Source organism: Thalassophryne amazonica, chromosome 6 (assembly GCF_902500255.1).
Source record: "Thalassophryne amazonica chromosome 6, fThaAma1.1, whole genome shotgun sequence".
Taxonomy (NCBI): domain Eukaryota; kingdom Metazoa; phylum Chordata; class Actinopteri; order Batrachoidiformes; family Batrachoididae; genus Thalassophryne; species Thalassophryne amazonica.
The window spans coordinates 88,029,875-88,052,887 of NC_047108.1; the positions used below are offsets into that span (position 1 = coordinate 88,029,875).

General features: G+C 42.8%; 1 protein-coding gene across 1 annotated transcript in view; it reads right to left on the reverse strand.

The window, feature by feature from the left end:
* The window catches only part of LOC117511487 (cytosolic sulfotransferase 2-like), a 39,360-nt gene that overhangs the window by 7,996 nt on the left and 8,351 nt on the right, over positions 1–23,013 (reverse strand). Inside the window, exons 2-4 of the mRNA XM_034171506.1 lie at positions 10,438–10,591; positions 10,199–10,327; positions 5,595–5,663 (exon numbers count right to left, since the gene is read on the reverse strand). Of these exons, the coding sequence (XP_034027397.1) occupies positions 5,595–5,663; positions 10,199–10,327; positions 10,438–10,591 (352 nt within the window). The remainder of the gene's footprint in view (positions 1–5,594; positions 5,664–10,198; positions 10,328–10,437; positions 10,592–23,013) is intronic.

Genomic DNA, 23,013 nt, shown 5'->3' on the forward strand with positions numbered 1-23,013 from the left:
GAACACCTCTGACTGAGCTGATCTGCTCTATTAGTTCATTAACAAATGCAAACTGCATTTGGTCCCAAAGACTAGGATTGGTAAACACTACCATAAGGCTGTTTCTTTTTGAACTAAAGTTTTAAGTATATTTGTAATGTAACACCATATTTTAGTGCTTGAGAAAGGTTTTGTTGTGTGGGCCGCTGAAGAGGAGGTACTGCTGGCCCACTACCACCAGAGGGCGCCCTGCTTGGAGTGCGGGCTCCAAGCACGAGAGGGCGCCAGACCCAGAGGAAGTGACAGCTGTCACTCATCACTCCAGCTGTCACTCATCTACACTACTATATAAGCCGGACTGCAACTCCACCTCCCCGCCGAGAAATCGACTACCAGAACCAAGGTAATTTCTCTGCTGAATTTAAACTGTGACTTACGTCTGTTTGCAGCCGTAATCCTGTGAAGACCCAGAAGAGGGACAAACAGGAGCTGCACGAGTGTGTGTGATTTGGAGGTGGAGGTGCTCCCTCCTAACGGTATCTGGACTATATATTACTGAGTGTGCGGACTCACACTCACACATCATATTTCTGCTTTCTGCCAGCAGTACCAGGGTCGACAGTCGAAGACAGAGGCCACCTGGGGACTCGGGACTTGGCGGCTCCGGTGTTCTTAAGGCCGTTGGTGGTGGAAGCCGTGTGGGACGCGGCTTCTCTCTCGTCGGGCGTCTTCTATCTTCGAGCCTGCCCACACTTCACCTGGTGTTTATTGACTGTGAGATTAAGACACGTTTCGTTGTGTAATATCACAACATTAAATTGTTACCTTTTGGCTTACTCATTGTCCGTTCATTTGCGCCCCCTGTTGTGGGTCCGTGCTACGACACCTTCCCAACAGGATTTCTCGGCCAACGTCATGGACTCCGAGGGGCGTCAACTCCAGCTTGAACGGCCAATGGAAGAGCCAGGAGCGCAGGCGTCAGCGGGAGGCGGGTTGAGTGAGCTGCAGCAGATCTTAACCGCCTTCAAGGCCCGGTTAGAATTAGTGACCGAGCAGAGTGTCCTCCTTAATCGGAGGGTGGAGGCTCTCACCGCCAGGGTGGAAGCGCGCGATCAGGGCGCTGCTGCAGCCACTCCTCTGGCTGGTCCTGGGCCCGTATTAGACGTTCCACTGGTCGTTCAACGAACCCCCCCACCGTCCCCTGAAGCATACATAAGCCCTCCGGAACCGTACGGGGGCTGTGTCGAGACGTGCGCGGACTTCCTCATGCAGTGTTCGCTCGTCTTTTCACAGCGCCCCGTCATGTACGCATCAGACGCTAGCCGGGTGGCTTATGTTATTAATTTGCTTCGAGGAGAGGCACGCGCATGGGCTACGGCGCTTTGGGAGCAGAATTCACGGCTCCTAACGTCTTATGCTGGGTTTGTACGGGAATTCAAACAAGTGTTTGATCATCCCAACAGAGGCGAGACCGCTTCGAACGTGCTACTGTCGATGAGACAGGGGCGCCGTAGCGCAGCCGAGTATGCAGTCGGCTTCCGCATCGCGGCAGCGAGGTCCGGCTGGAATAACGTTGTGCTCCGCGCCGCCTTTGTAAATGGACTGTCCCCGGTCCTCAAGGAGCACCTACTGGCCAAGGAGGAACCGCGGGAATTTGACGGGCTGATCGATTTGGTTATACGTTTAGACAACCGTTTAAGCGAGCATCGTCGGGAGCAGGCCGGGAGGCATGACCGGGCACTAATCGTCCCTCCCCCTTCCGGTTCCGACAAGGTGACGTCGTCCCCACGCTTCACTGCCAGAGAGCTCCGTGTGGCTACAGCTCCCCCTGCTGAGGAGGCTAGGGACACGAGTAGGGCCAAATTAAAGTCAAACATCAGACAAAGGAGGCTGGCCCACGGGGAGTGTTTCGTCTGCGGCTCTTGCGAGCACATGCAGAAGGACTGCCCTAAAACGGTCAAACTACAACGCCCGTCCTTAGAAACTGGGCTAAGGGTGGGTCATAACACGCACGCGGGAAAACCCCGCAAATCTGCACGAATCCCAGTAACAATCCTTTGTGGGGATTTAACCCTTCATGCCCCAGCACTGATAGACACAGGGTCTGAAGGGAATCTGCTGGACAGCAGATGGGTAAAGGAAGTAGGGCTCCCTCTGGTGGCTCTGCCGGCACCATTGCAGGTGCGAGCACTAGATGGCACCCTGCTTCCATTAATCACACATCAGACACAACCAGTGACTTTGGTTGTGTCTGGGAATCACAGGGAGGAGATAGTGTTCCATGTAACACCTTCTACCTCCCGAGTGATTTTGGGCTTTCCATGGATGGTGAAGCACAATCCCCGGATTGATTGGCCGTCTGGGGTTGTGACGCAGTGGAGCGAAACCTGCCACCGGGAGTGCTTAGGATCCTCGGTTCCTCCCGGCACTACGGCTAATGAGGAGGTCAAAGTTCCCCCCAATCTATCGGCGGTGCCAAAGGAGTACCACGATCTTGCTGACGTTTTCAGCAAAGATCTGGCACTCACTCTTCCCCCGCACCGACCGTATGATTGTGCCATCGATTTGGTCCCGGGCGCTGAGTACCCGTCCAGCAGGCTGTACAACCTCTCACGTCCGGAACGCGAATCAATGGAGACCTACATCCGGGACTCCTTAGCTGCCGGGCTGATCCGGAACTCCACCTCCCCGATGGGTGCTGGTTTCTTTTTTGTGGGCAAGAAAGACGGCGGACTCCGTCCATGCATTGATTACAGAGGGCTGAACGAGATCACGGTTCGCAACCGATACCCGTTACCTCTGTTAGATTCAGTGTTCACGCCCCTGCATGGAGCCCAAATTTTCACAAAATTGGATCTTAGAAACGCGTACCACCTGGTTCGGATCCGGAAGGGAGACGAATGGAAGACGGCATTCAACACCCCGTTAGGTCATTTTGAGTACCTGGTCATGCCGTTCGGCCTCACTAACGCCCCCGCGACGTTCCAAGCTTTGGTAAATGACGTCTTGCGGGACTTCCTGCATCGGTTCGTCTTCGTATATCTGGACGATATACTCATCTTTTCCCCGGACCCTGAGACCCATGTCCAGCATGTACGTCAGGTCCTACAGCGGTTGTTGGAGAACCGGCTGTTTGTGAAGGGCGAGAAGTGCGAGTTCCACCGCACTTCTTTGTCCTTCCTGGGGTTCATCATCTCCTCCAACTCCGTCGCCCCTGATCCGGCTAAGGTTGCGGCGGTGAGAGATTGGCCCCAACCAACAAGCCGCAGGAAACTACAGCAGTTCCTAGGCTTTGCAAATTTCTACAGGAGGTTCATTAAAGGTTACAGTCAGGTAGTTAGCCCCCTGACTGCCCTGACCTCCACCAAGGTCCCCTTCGCCTGGTCGGATCGGTGCAAAGCCGCGTTCCAGGAGTTGAAACGCCGGTTCTCGACTGCACCAGTTCTGGTGCAGCCTGATCCTGATCGCCAGTACATAGTAGAGGTGGACGCCTCTGACTCAGGGATAGGAGCCGTGCTGTCCCAGAGCGTGGAGGCTGATAAAGTCCTCCATCCTTGTGCCTTTTATTCCCGCAGGTTGACCCCAGCTGAACGGAACTATGACGTCGGCAATCGGGAACTTCTTGCGGTGAAGGAGGCTCTTGAAGAGTGGAGACACCTGCTGGAGGGGGCATCGTTGCCCTTCACGGTTTTCACGGACCATCGGAACCTGGAGTACATCCGGACCGCCAAGCGGCTGAACCCCAGGCAAGCCCGCTGGTCTCTGTTCTTCGGGCGCTTTGACTTCCAGATCCCGTATCAAGCCACACCACACCTCGCCCCTCTGTGCACCTGGACCTACGCCGCCTCCTGCCCGGCTCATCGACGGGGAGCCTGCTTGGACGGTCCGCAGGCTCCTGGACGTCCGTCGTAAGGGCCGGGGGTTCCAATATCTGGTGGACTGGGAGGGGTATGGTCCTGAGGAACGCTCCTGGGTGAAGAGGAGCTTCATCCTGGACCCGGCCCTCCTGGCCGATTTCTACAGACGACACCCGGACAAGCCCGGTCGGGCGCCAGGAGGCGCCCGTTGAGGGGGGGGTCCTGTTGTGTGGGCCGCTGAAGAGGAGGTACTGCTGGCCCACTACCACCAGAGGGCGCCCTGCTTGGAGTGCGGGCTCCAAGCACGAGAGGGCGCCAGAGGAAGTGACAGCTGTCACTCATCACTCCAGCTGTCACTCATCTACACTACTATATAAGCCGGACTGCAACTCCACCTCCCCGCCGAGAAATCGACTACCAGAACCAAGGTAATTTCTCTGCTGAATTTAAACTGTGACTTACATCTGTTTGCAGCCGTAATCCTGTGAAGACCCAGAAGAGGGACAAACAGGAGCTGCACGAGTGTGTGTGATTTGGAGGTGGAGGTGCTCCCTCCTAACGGTATCTGGACTATGTATTACTGAGTGTGCGGACTCACACTCACACATCATATTTCTGCTTTCTGCCAGCAGTACCAGGGTCGACAGTCGAAGACAGAGGCCACCTGGGGACTCGGGACTTGGCGGCTCCGGTGTTCTTCAGGCCGTTGGTGGTGGAAGCCGTGTGGGACGCGGCTTCTCTCTCGTCGGGCGTCTTCTATCTTCGAGCCTGCCCACACTTCACCTGGTGTTTATTGACTGTGAGATTAAGACACGTTTCGTTGTGTAATATCACAACATTAAATTGTTACCTTTTGGCTTACTCATTGTCCGTTCATTTGCGCCCCCTGTTGTGGGTCCATGCTACGACACCTTCCCAACAGGTTTACCAAAGTATGTCATAAGCCGTCGCGGTTATATCAGCTTTTGATGCAGTGCCATCTGAAGGATCAGAGATCACCGGTGTCCATCATAGGCTTGTGGCCTTGCACTTTATGCACTAAAATTCCTTCAGATCCATTCAATTGTTTAATGATTTAATACACTGTTGGGGAGAAATCTTTTCCAGTCTTTCTTTGGAGAACATATTTTTTTAAATATTTTAAAAAAAATTTGTTGCTCCTCAAAGACTCGGCTTTTGGTCCATACTGCTTTTTTAACAAATCATGATTATAATCACCTGTTGAATCACATTTTAAACATCATTACTTTTTCTTTCTTTTTTTAACATCATTATGAGTGCAAAATTGCCCCATCCTAGCTTTTTGAATGTGTTGCTGGCTTTCAGTGCAGGAATAGCTGTAATCAGTCAGTGCATTTGGAAAGTATTCACAGTACTTCAGTTTTTTCACATTTTGTTATGTTACAGCCTTATTCCAAAATGAACAAAATTCTTTTTTTCCCTCAAAATTCTACACAAAAGTATGCCTATAATGACAATGTGAAAAAGGTTTTTATTCAATTACTTATTTGAGATTTATGTGTATTGAGAAGTATTGTAAATATTTTCTGGATGCACTGTATTCACACATAAACTAAAAACATGAAATATTATGTGGGGTTCATATTGTCTGCAATAAAACAGAAGTCAAAGTCAGTATGAGAAACAATGGGTTTTAAATTGTTGTTTATGTATTTTTTAAATGTACTTTTTTCTCAACTTTTTTCAATTTGGGGTTGTACATGTATGCTGTGTCTTTGGAAAGTTCATCTTCCGTACCTTGCAGTTCTGGTCTGTGAGATTTCATAATACGAGGAGTTGTAGGGAGCTCGTCTGCCACTTCTTTTCCTTCATGAAGAGAAAACAATCAGTGACTGATGGCATATGCAAAGTAGATTAACTGGTGCAGCACACATTTGCTGGGTGGAGCTGTCAAAAAATGTAAACAAACAACGCCCCCTACGCATTTCCTGAAAATAGTTCCATTTTAACCCTTCATAAAAAGCATAAATAACCCCAGAAATTGAAAATAAGGGTGAAAATACAAGACACATACATTAATTTTATTTTTTTCCAAAAACATTTGTTAAAAGATACCAACAAACAAATTGTCCAGCCTGTGAAGTAGATCGAAAGAAGTCCGGCTGCTCAAGCCATTGAATATTCACCGCAATATTCAACGGCCTGTGTTCCACTGAAAACACACACAGCCATGGTATAAGGTGCAGAACACACAGATCTGCTGCTGAACAAAGTTGTTCAATGGCTCAGCCGAGTAGAATTTCTGGAACGGTTTTCTCAGTTGTTGCCTGAAATTAAAGAATTTCTGAAACATTGAACTTATGCTGAATATGCACAGCTTGAAGACAGTCAGTGGCTCTTGGATTTAGCCTTTCTTACTGATCTGACTGACAAGCTCAATAACTTGAATCTTGAACTGCAGGGTGAAGACAAACACATCATCAACATGATCAGCTCCATGAACACATTTAAATGCAAGTTACACTTGCTATCAAGCAGATTGCAACAGTGTGATCTACGGAAGTTTCCACACATGGACGCAGAACTTAAGCGTCAAGGCAAAGACTGTGTGGAGCTTGTGAGTGAACGTTATGCTGAGCAAGTGCAGAGCATCTTGTCAGAATTTGACAGGCGCTTTACTGACTTTGCTTCCATTAAGCCTGTTCTCACTTTTCTCTGTTTCCATTTGGGGAAATATTGATGTGGACTGTATAACTTCCAAAATAGCATCAATCATCAACCTGGATAGCTGTACTGTTGAGAATGAGATCCTAACACTGAAAAATGACATTGAGGGGAAATCCAGAGCAACACCTGGCTTAAACGTCCAATTTTGGAATCTAATGGAGAAAGAGAAATACCCCAACCTCAGACAAACTGCACAGAATTTGACTGCGCTTTTTGGATCAACTTATCTGTGTAAATCTGCCTTTTCAGAAGGGATGAGTGAGTACACCACTATCTGGATCTGGATCTGTTCAGCCATCTGTATCTGTATCTGTACTCATAGTGGGCGGGGCCTAAAGTGGAATATTTATTGTTTATTTGAAAACGATTTACAGAACAGCCTCAAAATTAAGATTCAAATCAATGTTTTTAATCACAAAAGTAAGAACTATTTACAGAACAAGTTTTTTATAAACTCAGAACATGAATATTCTTAAGTGTATGAATGAATAACAGAACAGCCTCAGAATTGAGATTCAATGTAGTAGGAAATTATGAACTACTAAGTATGCGTGAACAAGAGTTGTCATACTCAACACAACTTTCTTTTTTCTTTTTTTCAATTTTATGATCAAACTTTTTTTTTAATTATTTATTTATTTATACTACCTAACGTTCTTGGCATTTTTTTCCACACAAAGTAAAACAATATTGATTAAGGTGTGTGTCTGTGTGTGCATGTGTGTGACTGAGTGACTGTGTTAGAGAGAGGTTGTTCGACTGACCAATTTATTTTTATGAACTGTATTGAGAAAGTGTCAGACAGTGCATGCAGCCATATTCAATAAAAATATTAATATATACTACTTTGTGTGTTCAGCTATATGTGTGAAAAATATCCGACCTTTTTATTTTTTTCCAAAAACCTGATGGATTTGAATCACGTGTGCTTGCATGAGGCAACCTTGAACCTTCGTGCACATGAGTGAATTTTTTCACGCCTGTCGATTGCGTCATTTGCTTGTAAGCAGCCTTTGTGTGAGGATGGGTGTAGTCTCTCATCGTTTTTTCTTTGCAAGGAAATGGTGGAACGACTGGAGCAGCGCGACTGCATCAAATTTTGCCAGAAACTGGGCGACAGCCAGGTGGAAACCATTCGGATTATTCAGACGGCTTTCGGTGACGATCCTCTGGGCATCACACAGATTAAGGAGCGGTACAACTGGTTTAAAGACGGCCGCACAATAGTGGACAGCGAGCCGCGCTCCGGGCGGCCATCAACATGCTGAAATGACCGGATCATTTCCAAAGTGAACGCTGTGGTGATGTGGGACCGTCGTGTGACTATCCGAGAAATTGTGGAAGAGGTGGACATCAGGGCTTTTTCGGCACATTCCACTGTGACAGAAGATTTTGCCATGAAAAGAGTTGCAGCGAAATTCATGCCGATGGCTTTGGCACGAAGCTGACGGAGCAAAAGCGCCACCGCGTTGAAGTCTCACAGGACATGTTGTGACATGCTCACCTCGTCCACCATTCGGAAGATTCAGATGGCTTTCAGTGGCTTTTCAGTCGTGTGACTATCCGAGAAATTGTGGAAGAGCTGGGCATGTCACAACATGTCCTGTGAGGCTTCAACACGGTGGCGCTTTTGCTGCGCCATCAGGTTCGTGCCAAAGCCATCGGCATGAATTTTGCTGCAACTCTTGTCATGGCAAAATCTTCTGTCACAGTGGAATGTGCCGAAAAAGTGCTGATGTCCACCTCTTCCACAATTTCTCGGATAATCACACGACGGTCACACATCACCACAGCATTCACTTTGGAAATGATCTGGTTATTTCAGCATGTTGAAGGCCGACCGGAGCGTGGCGCGCTCTCCACCGTTGTGTCGCCATCTTTAAACCGGTTGTACCGCTCCTTAATCTGTGTGATGCCCATAGGATCGTCACAGAAAGCCGTCTGAATAATCCAAATGGTTTCCACCTGGCTGTCGCCCAGTTTCTGGCAAAATTTGATGCAGTCGCGCTGCTCCAGTCGTTCCGCCATTTCCTTGCAAAAAAAAAAAAAAAAAAACGAAGAGAGACTACACCCGTCCTCACACAAAGGCTGCTTACAAGCAAATGACGCAATTGACAGGCGTGAAAAAATTCACGCATGCGCACGAAGGTTCAAGGTTGGCTCATGCAAGCACACATGATTCAAATCCATCAGGTTTTTGAAAAAAATAAAAAGGTCAGATACCTTTCTAACAGACCTCATATGTGTGTAAGTGGTCTGTAATACTGCTTATTTTTTCATGATCTATGTGAACTTGGTGATTCATGCAAACATCCAGTGATGGCAAACAGGGAAATAATATGTCAGCCTTGTTCACTGTATTCTTCTCAAAAGCACCCCGTTCAGTAGGAGCAAAGTTTTCCAACTGACTTTATATCACCCAACCAAACGAAGAGCAAGCAAAGGGTTAAAAAATAAATAAATAAATAACCTGACTGGAGTGGAGGCAGTGACAGATGCGACACAAGCCGTTTTCAGCTCTGTCTTGTCAAACGCACCGCGTACGATACGAAACAAGTTCACCAAGTAACTTTAAATATCATGCAAACCGAAAAAGTGGCAAGCTGAAGAAAACTTAAGGAGAACTGAGAGAGCAATGTGAGGTAGAATCAAGCCAAGAACAGAGAGCGAGATCCTGTCTGTGTGTGTGAGAGAGAAAGCTACAGGTCTGGCTGCAGAGAGATGTCTATGTAGGGAGGGGTGGGCGCTGTGTGTGTGACTGGCCAGTCACAGAGCTTGAAGACAGTCAGTTAGCCAATGAGTATTTTGCTTCAGCATGAGCACAGATATTAATGAGTTTTACTCGTATCATGCTCGTACTCATCAAAAATGCTTTATCCGTACTGGATACTCGTCTGAAACGAGTATCCGACTCAACCCTACTTTTCACACATGAAAATCATCAAGTCAAAATACAGATCCACCATGACTGATGACCACCTTGTGGCCTGCTTATGACTGGCACTCATAAGGATTGTATTATTTGAGTTGTTTGTTGTTTTGTTACAGGAAAGTCCGAGGCCTACTTGTGCTTATTCTTTGCACCACGTATATTTACTGCAAGAATGTATTATTACTGTTAAAATTTTATATTTGTGCCAGAAAATTGTGTTATTATTTTGGTGCCCAATAAATTGCAGCTACACTATGGCATTCAATATAGCTTTGTAGAGCTCAATGCACTGTCAACTTTAAAAGTAGATCTCAGTTCGAAAAAGGTTGGGCACCCCAGCTGAAGAGCTTCGCTTGTTCATGTTGCTTGTTCTGCATTTAATCATTAGTGATTGATCTCTGCTCCCCTCCACAGCATGTCTTTTTCCTGGTTCTCTCCCTCAGCCCCAACCAGTCCCAGCAGAAGACTGCCCCTCCCTGAGCCTGGTTCTGCTGGAGGTTTCTTCCTGTTAAAAGGGAGTTTTTCCTTCCCACTGTTGCCAAGTGCTTGCTCACAGGGGGTCGTTTTGACCATTGGGGTTTTTTACGTAATTATTGTATGGCCTTGCCTTACAATATAAAGCGCTTGGGGCAACTGTTTGTTGTGATTTGGCGCTATATAAATAAAATTGATTGATTGATTGATGTCCGTGACATATACATATTATTAACATATGGGAGCGAATGTGAACATATGGTCCTACCTGAAAAAAAAGAAGGTATCTGCAGGCCCAGTACAGGCACCCGCAAATAAATAGGGATGGATGTCTGACGCTCTGGACATGTCTGGCCAAAATATAGAAGGTCCAGAATGTAAGCAAGCCATGTGCTTCCTGAAATGAAAACACATGATGAATGCACAGTCATCAGTGATTTGACATCAAAAACATCCCAGCGCAATAATAACCAAGGAATGTCCTTTTTTTGATTCCCACTGTTTTACCAGATTTAGGGTAAGAAACAATGAGAATGTCATCTTGTCTTGCTTTGAAGCTCTGGACATCGTCCCAGTTGTCAGTGAAATATTTGGTCAAAGGGAGTCCATGGAAGTCAATGATTGTTGGCCGATCTGCCTCCACAGGTATGGGCTGCTCCATCTGTGAGAATAAATGATTCAAATTCAGTCCAAGCTGCAAAAGACTACAAACTGAAAATAACAAAGGATAACAAGAGCAGTCAGAGGTTTCTGATGTCTGCCAATCCAGATCCGGATCACCTCAAAAATTCAGTGGAGTCTTCCATGCCCTAATATCTATCTGTGGTGCAAATTTATATATATATATATATATATATATACACTCAACAAAAATATAAACGCAACACTTTTGGTTTTGCTCCCATTTTGTATGAGATGAACTCAAAGATCTAAAACTTTTTCCACATACACAATATCACCATTTCCCTCAAATATTGTTCACAAACCAGTCTAAATCTGTGATAGTGAGCACTTCTCCTTTGCTGAGATAATCCATCCCACCTCACAGGTGTGCCATATCAAGATGCTGATTAGACACCATGATTAGTGCACAGGTGTGCCTTAGACTGTCCACAATAAAAGGCCACTCTGAAAGGTGCAGTTTTGTTTTATTGGGGGGGGATACCAGTCAGTATCTGGTGTGACCACCATTTGCCTCATGCAGTGCAACACATCTCCTTCGCATAGAGTGTGGATCTGGATCACCTCAAAAATTCAGTGGAGTCTTCCATGCCCTAATATCTATCTGCTGTGCAAATCTAGTGAGAATCCATGAACTAGTTTTGACATAATCCTTCAAAGTGCATATAAAGAGAAATCTTGATCCAGAATCTGAATTTGGATCCGGATCACCTCCAACATTTATTGGAATCTTCCCTGGCGTAGTATGTATCCGTGTTGAAAATTTGGTGAGAATCTGTGAAGTAGTTTTGACATCCTTCAAAGCCTATATGAAGTGAATGTTGATTCAGAATCCCGATTCGGATCCAAATCACCTCCAAAATTTAATGGAGTCTTCCATGGCCTAATATGTATCGATGGTGAAAATTTGTTGAGACTCTCAACAAATTTAATGGGTTGGGTTACTGTTAGCAGGATTATGTCAAAACTACTGCAGTTTTGACATAATCCTGCTAACAGTAACACTTTAAAGCCTATATAAAGTGGAACTTGATCCAGAATCCGGATCACCTCCAAAATTTAATGGGTACTTTCATGGCTTAATATCTGTCTGTGGTGAAAATTTCAGCAAAATCCGTGCAGTAGTTTTGATGTAATCCTGCTGACAGACAGACAGACAAATAAATACACACCGATGATTGTATTACATCCTTGGCGGATGTATTTAGTCCCTATTCATCCGAAGAACCTTAACTCACTGTTCATATGTAGAACCAACTCAAAGTAAAAAGTTATTCAGTTGTTTTCACAGATAGTAAAAGTAAGTCCCTTCGGCTGCTGCCTTGTTTGCACTCAGGGTCACCACAGCAAATCCAAAGTGGATCTGCATGTTGAATTGGCACAAGTTTTACGCCGGATGCCCTTCCTGACACAACTCCACATTACACGGAGAAATGTGGCAGGGGTGGGATTTGAACCCAGAACCTTCTGAACTGAAACCAAGCGCATTAACCACTTGGCCACCACCCAAATTTCACAGATATACTTATAATTTGTTTGAGTTTATTTCCATAATCCATCCCCACAAGAATATATAGTTTGTCCACTTCTGTTCAAAGTTGAAGTACAGGGTGTTTTCAAGACTGTATGTCTGCAACACTCCCACAAGAATACAGTGAGGAAAATAAGCATTTGAACACCCTGCGATTTTGCAAGTTCTCCCACTTAGAAATCATGGAGGGGCTCTGAAATTTTCATCTTAGGTGCATGTCCACTGTGAGAGACATAAAAAAAATCTGGAAATCACAATGTATGATTTTTTAAATAATTTATTTGTATGTTACTGCTGCAAATAAGTATTTGAACACCTACTAACCAGCAAGAATTCTGGCTCTCACAGACCTATTAATTTTTCTTTAAGAAGCCCTCTTATTCTGCACTCTTTACCTGTATTAATTGCACCTGTTTGAACTTGTTACCTGTATAAAAGACACCTGTTCACACACTCAATCAGTCACACTCCAACCTGTCCACCATAGCCAAGACCAAAGAGCTGTCTAAGGACACCAGGGACAAAACTGTAGACCTGCACAAGGCTGGGATGGACTACAGGACAACAGGCAAGCAGCTTGGTAGAAGACAACTGTTATGATTATTTATTAGAAAGTGGAAGAAACACAAGATGACTGTCAATCTCCCTCGGTCTGGGATTCTGTATAATAAATGTTATTGTGCTGTTTTGCACCTGTCTTAACGTAACCCTGAGAATTTAATTTTGTTTTAGCACTCTGGGGTCAGTCTGAACTGGGAGCGAAGAGCTGGATGTACTTGTTATTATTACACTGATAGCACGACTTTGTTTTCGTAGCCACTAACGACTGGGAGTGAAGCATGCTGGGATCATTCTGAACTGGGAGTGAAGAACTGCTTTTATTATATCTTTGAAATAACTTCAGATGCCTGTTGATTAAAGAAATTATGTGCGCCAGGGAGGTTGAGTTGGCCACTCACCCTCCCTTCGCGGACACACTAGAAAAGAGGGAGTAGAACCATGCTTCAACAGAGTCTGCTGCGGGTTAACGTACGAACGCCCAGCCGGTTGACAGGCGCACTCTGCTGAAGGTGTTGGCTCTCCACCTTAAAGGCGTCACGGTAAGAGAAAAATGCGCTGCAACCACTTGTGTTTGATGTAACTGCTTTTGTGGGGAATAAATATACGCCTTTTTATTCTAGCAAAATGCAGTCTGTGTGATCATTTCTGTGTGCCGATCTGACCGAACCTTGTGTTTCAAAACATTTTTGGCGTTGTCGGCAGGATATGGTTACGCTCAGACTACACACAGAAATGTCTTGCTTTAGATTGGGAAAGAGAGATGCGGAGGTGGCATCTCAGCAGGAAGAAGTGGTCCCGGGGTGGGATGGGATCACTTTTAAGGAAATAGGCCAGCTTCTACGGCGACGTGGGGGACGCCCTGGGTCGTGGACTGGAGCAATTCCCACCGCGACTCCGCCAGTTTTATGTGAAATGTTGAAACAGGTGGAGGTTAAAGATAAAGCTCCATTGGGAGGAATTAGTGAAATGATGTGGATTTGTGCAGAAGCCTGGAAAGAGCGGGTTTTAACTTTAGATACAGTCCGCTCATCAGAATGTGAGGAGGAGGAGGAGGACTCTGATGATGATCTGGTGCAAATAGCTGCAGTCCGGGAAGGAAAGAAAGACAAAAAGAAGGGGAAAAATAAAGAAAGGCGTTCTTGGAGCTTTGACCCTTGCGAGGAAGATTAGGATGATGGTCAAACTCTTGTGGCCCGCCGAGAATTAAAACAATGGTTCACAAGTGATATTAGACCCCATGTGTGATTGGAAATATTTTGGAAAAAAAAATCAGTTCAAGTCACCTCGGCTTTAGTGGACACAGGAGCGGAGGCCTCACTGATTCATGGAAATCCAGAGAAAATGCAGGGACCTATAGTTCCCTTAACTGGATTAGGCGGACAATTGGTGTATGGAAAAAATATATCGATACCGCTTAAAATTGGAAATATGCCAATTAAAGTGTACACTGTAATAGTGACTCCAATTAATGAATGGATAATTGGCATGGATATTTTAGCTGGAATGACTTTGCATTTAGAACAGGGTAAATTTCAATTTGGGATAGCAAACATAAGAATGATTCTGGTGGGAAAAGTAAAAATGAAACCTTTTCCCATTCCAGAGGCTACATGTGTGATTAATCAGAAACAATATCGTATTCCTGGAGGACAAGCAGAAATTACTGCAACCATAAAAGACTACTTGGAGGCAGGAGTTTTGAAACCAGTGACAACAAAATGGAATAATCCATTGTGGCCAGTTCGTAAATCGGATGGTACATGGAGAATGACTGTAGACTTTAGAGGTCTAAATAAACATACACCGGCTTTGACTTCAGCTGTACCTGATGCTGTGAGTATAATTGAACGAGTGCAACATCATAGTGGTACGTGGTATGCTGTTATAGATTTGGCCAATGCATTCTTTACCATACCAATCCCAGAGGATAGGATGGAACAGTTTGCATTTACGTGGGAAGGACGGCAATATACATTCACAAGATTGCCACAAGGATATTTACACAGTCCCACTATTTGTCATAGAGTGGTGGCGGAGCATTTGGAACAGTTCCAGGTTCCAATGAGAATGATGATCTCACATTACATTGATGACATTATGCTTCAAGGAGATACAGAAGCAGAAGTAGTGGAATATCTACCGAAATTAGTGACTCATATGAAATCATTTGGCTGGGAAATTAATCCAGCAAAGATTCAGGGACCAGCTCAAACAGTGAAATTCTTAGGAATAGTTTGGAATAAAGGAGAGAGGGAAATCACACAAAAAGCTAAAGAGAGAATAGCTAACTTTCCAGTACCTCACAGTAAGACAGATGCACAACGATATATTGGTTTATTTGGATTTTGGAGACATCATATTCCACATTTAGGACAGATTTTGCAGCCTTTATATCGATGCACTAGAAAGAAAGAAGAGTTTGTATGGGGAGAGGAACAACAATGCTCATTTGATATGGCAAAGGAAGCCATACAGCAGGCTGTGTCCTTAGGAAAAATGCAATCAGGACCAGTAGAACTTCAAGTGTCTGCTCTAAATGATTATGCCAATTGGAGCTTATGGCAAAAACAAAACAGGATACGAAAACCTTTAGGATTCTGGTCGAGAAAACTCCCGGACGCAGGTATGCGTTATACACCTTTTGAAAAACAGCTTTTAGCATGCTATTGGGCGTTGATTGAAACTGAATCACAAACGGTGGGACATGAAGTAATGATGAGGACACAGATACCTATTCTCTCATGGGTGATGAGTAATCCCACCACTCACCGAATAGGGACAGCTCAGGAGGCTAGTGTGATAAAATGGAAATGGTATGTGTCAGAGCGTGTAAAACCAGGTGAAAAAGGGGTGTCATTGCTGCATGAACAAGTAGCTGATGCTCCTGAGGAAGATGAGGAACCTTTTGAAGTTCAACCATTGGAGGAATCTCCTGTTAAAGCAGGAAAAAGGTGGGATGATTTGTCAGATGATGAGAAAAGTCGAGCATGGTTCACTGATGGTTCCTGTCAATATCAAGCAGGAAAAAGGCGATGGAAAGCAGGAGCTTTTAATCCACAATTAGGTCAGTCTCTGGAAGAATTAGGAGAAGGAAAAAGCAGTCAGTGGGCGGAGTTGAAGGCCGTGCATATGGTGGTCATGCAGGGAGGACCACAGGGCCTCCATATTTATACAGATTCATGGTCAGTGACCCAAGGACTACTTACCTGGATGCCTACATGGCATGCCACTAATTGGAAAATACATTCTAAAGAAGTTTGGGGAAGAGAATTGTGGGAAGACATGTGGGAAATGCTATGGCAGGACATAATCGTTGGAATAGGCTGGAGCCCAGCCTTACCTGAATCTGTTGGTGGTTACATAAATTGACTGGTGCAAAACACCAAGAGTGGAATGTATAATAAATGTTGTTGTGCTGTTTTGCACCTGTCTTAACGTAACCCTGAGAATGTATTTGTTGTTTAATTTTGTTTTAGCACTCTGGGGTCAGTCTGAACTGGGAGCGAAGAGCTGGATGTACTTGTTATTATTACACTGATAGCACGACTTTGTTTTCGTAGCCACTAACGACTGGGAGTGAAGCATGCTGGGATCATTCTGAACTGGGAGTGAAGAACTGCTTTTATTATATCTTTGAAATAACTTTCAGATGCCTGTTGATTAAAGAAATTATGTGCGCCAGGGAGGTTGAGTTGGCCACTCACCCTCCCTTCGCGGACACACTAGAAAAGAGGGAGTAGAACCATGCTTCAACAGAGTCTGCTGCGGGTTAACGTACGAACGCCCAGCCGGTTGACAGGCGCACTCTGCTGAAGGTGTTGGCTCTCCACCTTAAAGGCGTCACGGTAAGAGAAAAATGCGCTGCAACCACTTGTGTTTGATGTAACTGCTTTTGTGGGGAATAAATATACGCCTTTTTATTCTAGCAAAATGCAGTCTGTGTGATCATTTCTGTGTGCCGATCTGACCGAACCTTGTGTTTCAAAACAGATTCCATGCAAGATCTCCCTTTGTGGGGTAAGGATGATTCTGAGAAAGCTCAGAACTACACAGGAGGACCTGGTCAATGACCTGAAAAGAGCTGGGACCACAGTCACAAAGATTACATTAGTAACACATGACGCTGTCATGGTTTAAAATCCTGCAGGGCAGCAAGGTCCCCCTGCTCAAGCCAGCGCATGTCCAGGCCCGTATGAAGTTCACCAGTGACCATCTGGATGATCCAGAGGAGGCATGGGATAAGGTCATGTGGTCAGATGAGACCAGAATAGAGCTTTTTGGAATCAACTCCACTTACCATGTTTAGAGGATGAGAACAACCCCAAGAAAACCATCCCAACCGTGAAGCATGAGGATGGAAACATCATACTCTGGGGGTGCTCTTCTGCAAAGGGGACAGGACGACTGCACCGTACTGAAGGGAGGATGGATGGGGTCATGTTTTGTGAGATTTTGGCAAACAACCTCCTTCCCTCAGTAAGAGCATTGAAGATGGGTCATGGCTGGGTCTTCCAGCATGACAATGACCCCAAACACACAGCCAGGGCAACTAAGGAGGGGCTCCATAAGAAACATTTCAAGGTCCTGGAGTGGCCTGGCCAGTCTCCAGACCTGAACTCAATTGAAAATCTTTGGAGGGAGCTGAAACTCCAAATCTGAAAGATTTGGAGAAGATCTGTATGGATGAGTGGACCAAAGTCCCTGTTGCAGTGTGTGAAAACCTGGTGAAAAACTACAGGAAACGTTTGACCTCTGTAATTGCAAACAAAGGCTACTGTACCAAATATTAACATTGATTTTCACAGGTGTTCAAATACTTATTTGCAGCAGTAACATATAAATAAATTATTGAAAAATCATACATTGTGATTTCCCGATATTTTTTTTTAGATTATGTCTCTCACAGTGGACATGCACCTAAGATGAAAATTTCAGACCCCTCCATGATTTCTAAGTGGGAGAACTTGCAAAATCACAGGGTGTTCAAATACTTATTTTTTTCACTGTATGTAGTTTGTCCACTTCTGTTCAAAGTTGAAGTACAGGGCTTTTTCAAGACTGTATGCTAGACCTGCAATCTGTCTGACCGCTTGCCCACTCTACAGCAATATGTAGACTGTCCCACACGTCTGCATCGGACGCTTGACCGTTGCTATGGCAACATCCCAGAGGCTTATAAAGCGGTATGCAGACCACCTCTTGGAAAATCTGACAACAGTGTGATTCATCTTTTGCCTAAATACAAAGCTGTGGTCAAAAGAATTAAAACAGTTAATAAGCAGGTACAGGTGTGGTCTGAGGAAAGCAAAGAGCAACTCAGAGACTGTTTTGATGAAACAAACTGGGACATTTTCCTTGAATCCTGTCAGGATGGAGATGAACTCACTGACACCATCACATCTTACATTAAGTTCTGTGAGGATAACGTGTCAGAGACTAAAACTGTGAAAATATTCCCAAATAACAAACCCTGGGTGTCCAAACAAATTGAAAATCTGTCTTAATGAAAAGAAGGCAGCCTCCTGCTCTGTTAATGTGCAATTAATGCAGGAAAAAAGGAGACTGCTGAGAGGGAATATATTTAAGGCAAAAATTGAGTACAAGAATAAAGTAGACCTCTGCGAAGCCACACGCATGCATCAGTGAGAGGATAAGTAATTATGATTTCGTTGGAATTTTTGCCATTTTTGTGACTTAAAACATTGTCAAATTAATACATTGGCAAGTCATGCGTTGTTTTGCAGTGCATTTATTCATTTGTTGTGGAACTACTTTAGGTGTAGTGATCGCTTCTTGGTGATGAGGCCAGAGTGCGGATGCACTCAGAAAATTAAAAGTCTTAATGGTGGTTCGGCCTAACCAAGAGAGACCACTTCAGTTTCTGAGCAGTGGCGAGCGACAGAGGATGAACTTTCGTTTCATGGCGCTCTTGTGGTGAACATCAGCCACGCCCCCTGCATGCTTACATTTCAAAATAAAAGCTCACGTCACATATCATAAAACATACGGTTTCATATCATACCAAATGTCCGGTTTAATAAAAGCAAAAATCAGTGCTTTTAGAGGTCAGTTGATCAGAACCTTCTAATGCTCCTTCGTACCCACTTTAAGACCCAATGTGATCGCTCCTTCCAGGCTGCTGCGCCGAGGCTCTGGAATGATCTCCCTTTGTCTCTTCGTTCACTGGACTCCATTGATGTTTTTAAGAGCAACCTTAAAACTATTCTGTTTCTCCAGGCATTTAAACCATAGCAGTGAAAGGGCTGTTTTATGAAATTGTGTGTTTTTAATGTTATTTTATTGTGATGTAAATTGTATTTTTCACAGAATTTTTATCTATGTGGGCCTTTTGTAAAGCACTTTGTGACTTTCTTTGTCTGTGAAAGGTGTTATATAAATAAACATTACTTACTTACTTACAAATGTCTGGATTAATAAGATTAATAAAAGATCACGTCTCGGGATGGGTATCAATAAGATTTTATCAATATCGATGCCATTATTGATTCCACACAGGAAATTTTGCAGAGTAAAATTTACTCTGCTGGGATAGCATTTAATCCCAGTGAATTACACTCTACAACCGAGCTAAATCAACTCAAAACAGTGTAAAATAAACTCTTATTGGAGTAAAACCACTCACTTGCATTGAACAGATGGTGTCACAGACTGAACGGTCCTCTTTCAGCCCCGCTTTCACTTCGCTTACGTCATCAGCCACAGTTCACTGAAAATGAATGAATGAATGAAAACTGTTTATTTCGAACATTTGATACAACAACAATTACAAGATAGATCAGTAAAGACAACAACAAAAAAGTTCCTACTGTGTACCCAACATGTCCGAAAAGGGGTAGGGTGAAGCATCAGCTTATTTATCCCTACCCCTTCTTCCCCACAACCAGTAATACCCTTTGCCACATATACACATAGATTCCTACACACCTAAACCAATATCAATATATATATATATCAACATACATACACATATATATACATATATACATATATATACACAAACATAAATATACACCTACACATACCTACTTACATACAAAATACTATATATTTAGCCGAAGCAAAAAATAAAAACACCCTAACCCTCATTACCCTTCCTCCTCCCTATACCTAGAAAAAAACATATTTTTGTACCGCTGTTTGAACTGGTTCATGCTTGGACATTGCTTGAGCCCCACTCCCAATCTGTTCCACATCCTCACCCCACAGACAGAAATACAGAAACCTTTTAATGTTGTTCGTGCCCACTGATGCTTTAAATTAAATTTCCCCCTCAGACTGCAATCCCCTGATCTGTTAAAAAACATATTTTTAATATTTGCTGGAAGTAAATTGTTTATTGCTTTATACACGATTTGTACTGTTTGAAAATGAACCAAGTCTGTGAATTTTAAGAATCTGGATTGTAAAAATAGTGGATTTGTATGATCTCTATAGCCAGTATTATGAATAATTCTTATAGCTCTTTTCTGCATTACTGATAGTGATTGTGTTGTACCTTTATAAGTATTACCCCATACCTCTGCACAGTACTGTAAATATGGTAAAACCAGTGAGCAGTAAAGAATGCGGAGTGAGTTGTGGTCCAGAATATGTTTCGCTTTGTTTAGAACTGAAATGCTTCTTGACAGTTTACTTTGTATATGTTTTATATGAGTCTTCCAGTTTATCTTATCATCTATTATCACCCCCAGAAACTTATTTTCATGTACCCTTTCAATATCTACCCCCTCGACTTGTAACTGAACCTGTTTGTCTGTATTACAATAGCCAAATAACATGTATTTTGTTTTACTTAAGTTTAATGATAATTTGTTTCTGTCAAACCATATTTTCAATTTTCCCATTTCTATACTGATCCTCCTCAGTAACTCCTGCAAATCCCCCCCTGAACAAAAAATGCTTGTGTCATCTGCAAATAATACTAATTTTAATATTTTGGAAACATTGACAATATCATTTATATAAATTAGAAACAGTTTCGGACCCAATACTGACCCCTGTGGGACGCCACAAGCATTGTCCAAGCATGATGATGTATATTCCCCCAACTTCACAAACTGTTTTCTGTTACTTAAGTAGCTTCTCACCCAGTGCAACACCAACCCCCTAATCCCATACTGTTCAAGTTTATTGATTAATATGTCATGATTGATTGTATCAAAAGCCTTTTTAAGGTCTATAAATATTCCAACTGAATGTAATTTGTGGTCTATGGCGTTTGTAATCTCCTCAACTGATTCTATTAATGCAAGTGATGTTGAACTATGTGCTCTGAATCCATATTGACTATCAGTAAGTAATTTATGTTTATTTATGAATTTGTCTACTCTATTATTGAATAACTTTTCTAATAATTTGGAAAATTGTGGAAGCAAAGAAACAGGTCTATAATTTGTGAAGTGGTGTCTATCCCCAGTCTTATACAGCGGCACAACCTTAGCTATTTTCATTTGATTGGGAAATTTACCGTTTTGAAATGATAAGTTACAGATGTATGTTAATGGTTCTACAATCCATTCAATGACCTGTTTTACCACCACCATATCAATTTCATTTAAATCGGTAGATGTTTTATATTTACAATTATTCACAATGTCTATAATTTATTTTCCATCCGCTGCTGTGAGGAACATTGAACAGGGATTTCTTTCTATAAGATTATTATCCCAATCCTCAGATTGGGAATCGGGAATTTTTTCTGCCAAGCTTGGTCCAATATTTACAAAAAAATTATTAAAACCGTTGACTACCTCATCCTTATTTTCCTTCTTGACATTATTATCAATGAAATACTGAGGGTAACTCTGTTTTTTATTACCATTTTTGATAATGCTATTTAATATATCCCATATTCCTTTAATATTGTTTTTGTTATTATATAATATGTTACTATAATATTCCTTCCTACATACCCGTATAATATTAGTTAATCTATTTTTGTATTTCTTATATCTATTTTCTGCCTCTTTAGTCTTTAGTTTTATGAATTCTCTATACAGTGTATTTTTCTTATTACATGCATTTCGTAACCCTTTCGTCATCCATGGTCGAGCTTGGATTTTTTGTTTTCTGTAGTCTTGTTTAATTGGACAATTTTTATCATATAATGATGTAACTATTTGTAAAAAAAAGTTTCATATGCACTATCAACATCACTTTCACTGTATACCTTTTCCCAGTTTTGCTCCTGTAAATCCTTCTTTAGTGTGTTCATGTTTTCCTCTGTCCACACTCGCCTGTATTTTATTTTCTCCTCTGGCTGATTCCGCCGATGGTTTCTATTATAAACGATGAAAACTGGTAGATGATCACTAATGTCATTGATTAATAATCCACTCACAGTGTTATTCTCAATATCATTGCTGAATATATTATCAATTAAGGTAGCACTATGGGATGTAATTCTGCTTGGCCTGGTGATTTTCATACTGTACATTATACTGATAAATTCATCTGTTATTTTATGCTTATTTGGATTGAGCAGATCAATATTTAAGTCACCACAAATGAACACAGTTTTTTGATTAGTTTTTGAGAACATTTTTCCCATACAGTCAGTGAATGTTTCAATACTAGATCCTGGTGCTCTATATATACAGCTGACTAATACATTTTTGCTTTTTTCTTCATATATTTCAATAGTTATACATTCTAATAAGTTATCAATCACAGTTGTCATATTGTCTACTATTTTATAATCCATGTTCTTATCCACATACACAGCCACTCCTCCTCCACTCTTATTCTTTCTGTTTACACAGTTAAATTCATATCCATCCAGTTCAAAATCCATTCCTTTATCTTCATTGATCCATGTTTCTGATATAGCAATTATGTTAAATATTTTTTTAAATTGACTTAAATATTCTTTAATGTTGTTAAAGTTTGCATATAGACTTCTGCTGTTGAAATGGATTATTGATAATTTGTTATCCATTTTAATGATCCGATTAAACTGTTCATCTGTATAATAGCAACAACTGTCATTGATATTTGAGAAGAAATTATTGTCCGGGTCTATATCGTGCTCCAAGTCCAGTACATTGTGGTCTGTGTATTTAAATGTTCTCAGTTCTACTTTTCCATGATCAGCAATCCTTTGAGTTATATCCTTCTTGTCTCCAGATGTAGATGATGTAGTAGATGAATAGGTTCCTCTGGTCTGTGTCATGGTGTTGTGATGTGTTTGTGTCCTCATACCTTATTGGTCATATTTGTCCAGATCCTCGATGTTCCTGATTACCATAACCTTCGCTTGTTCTGGTGTTCCATTCAATTTGATAAATGTT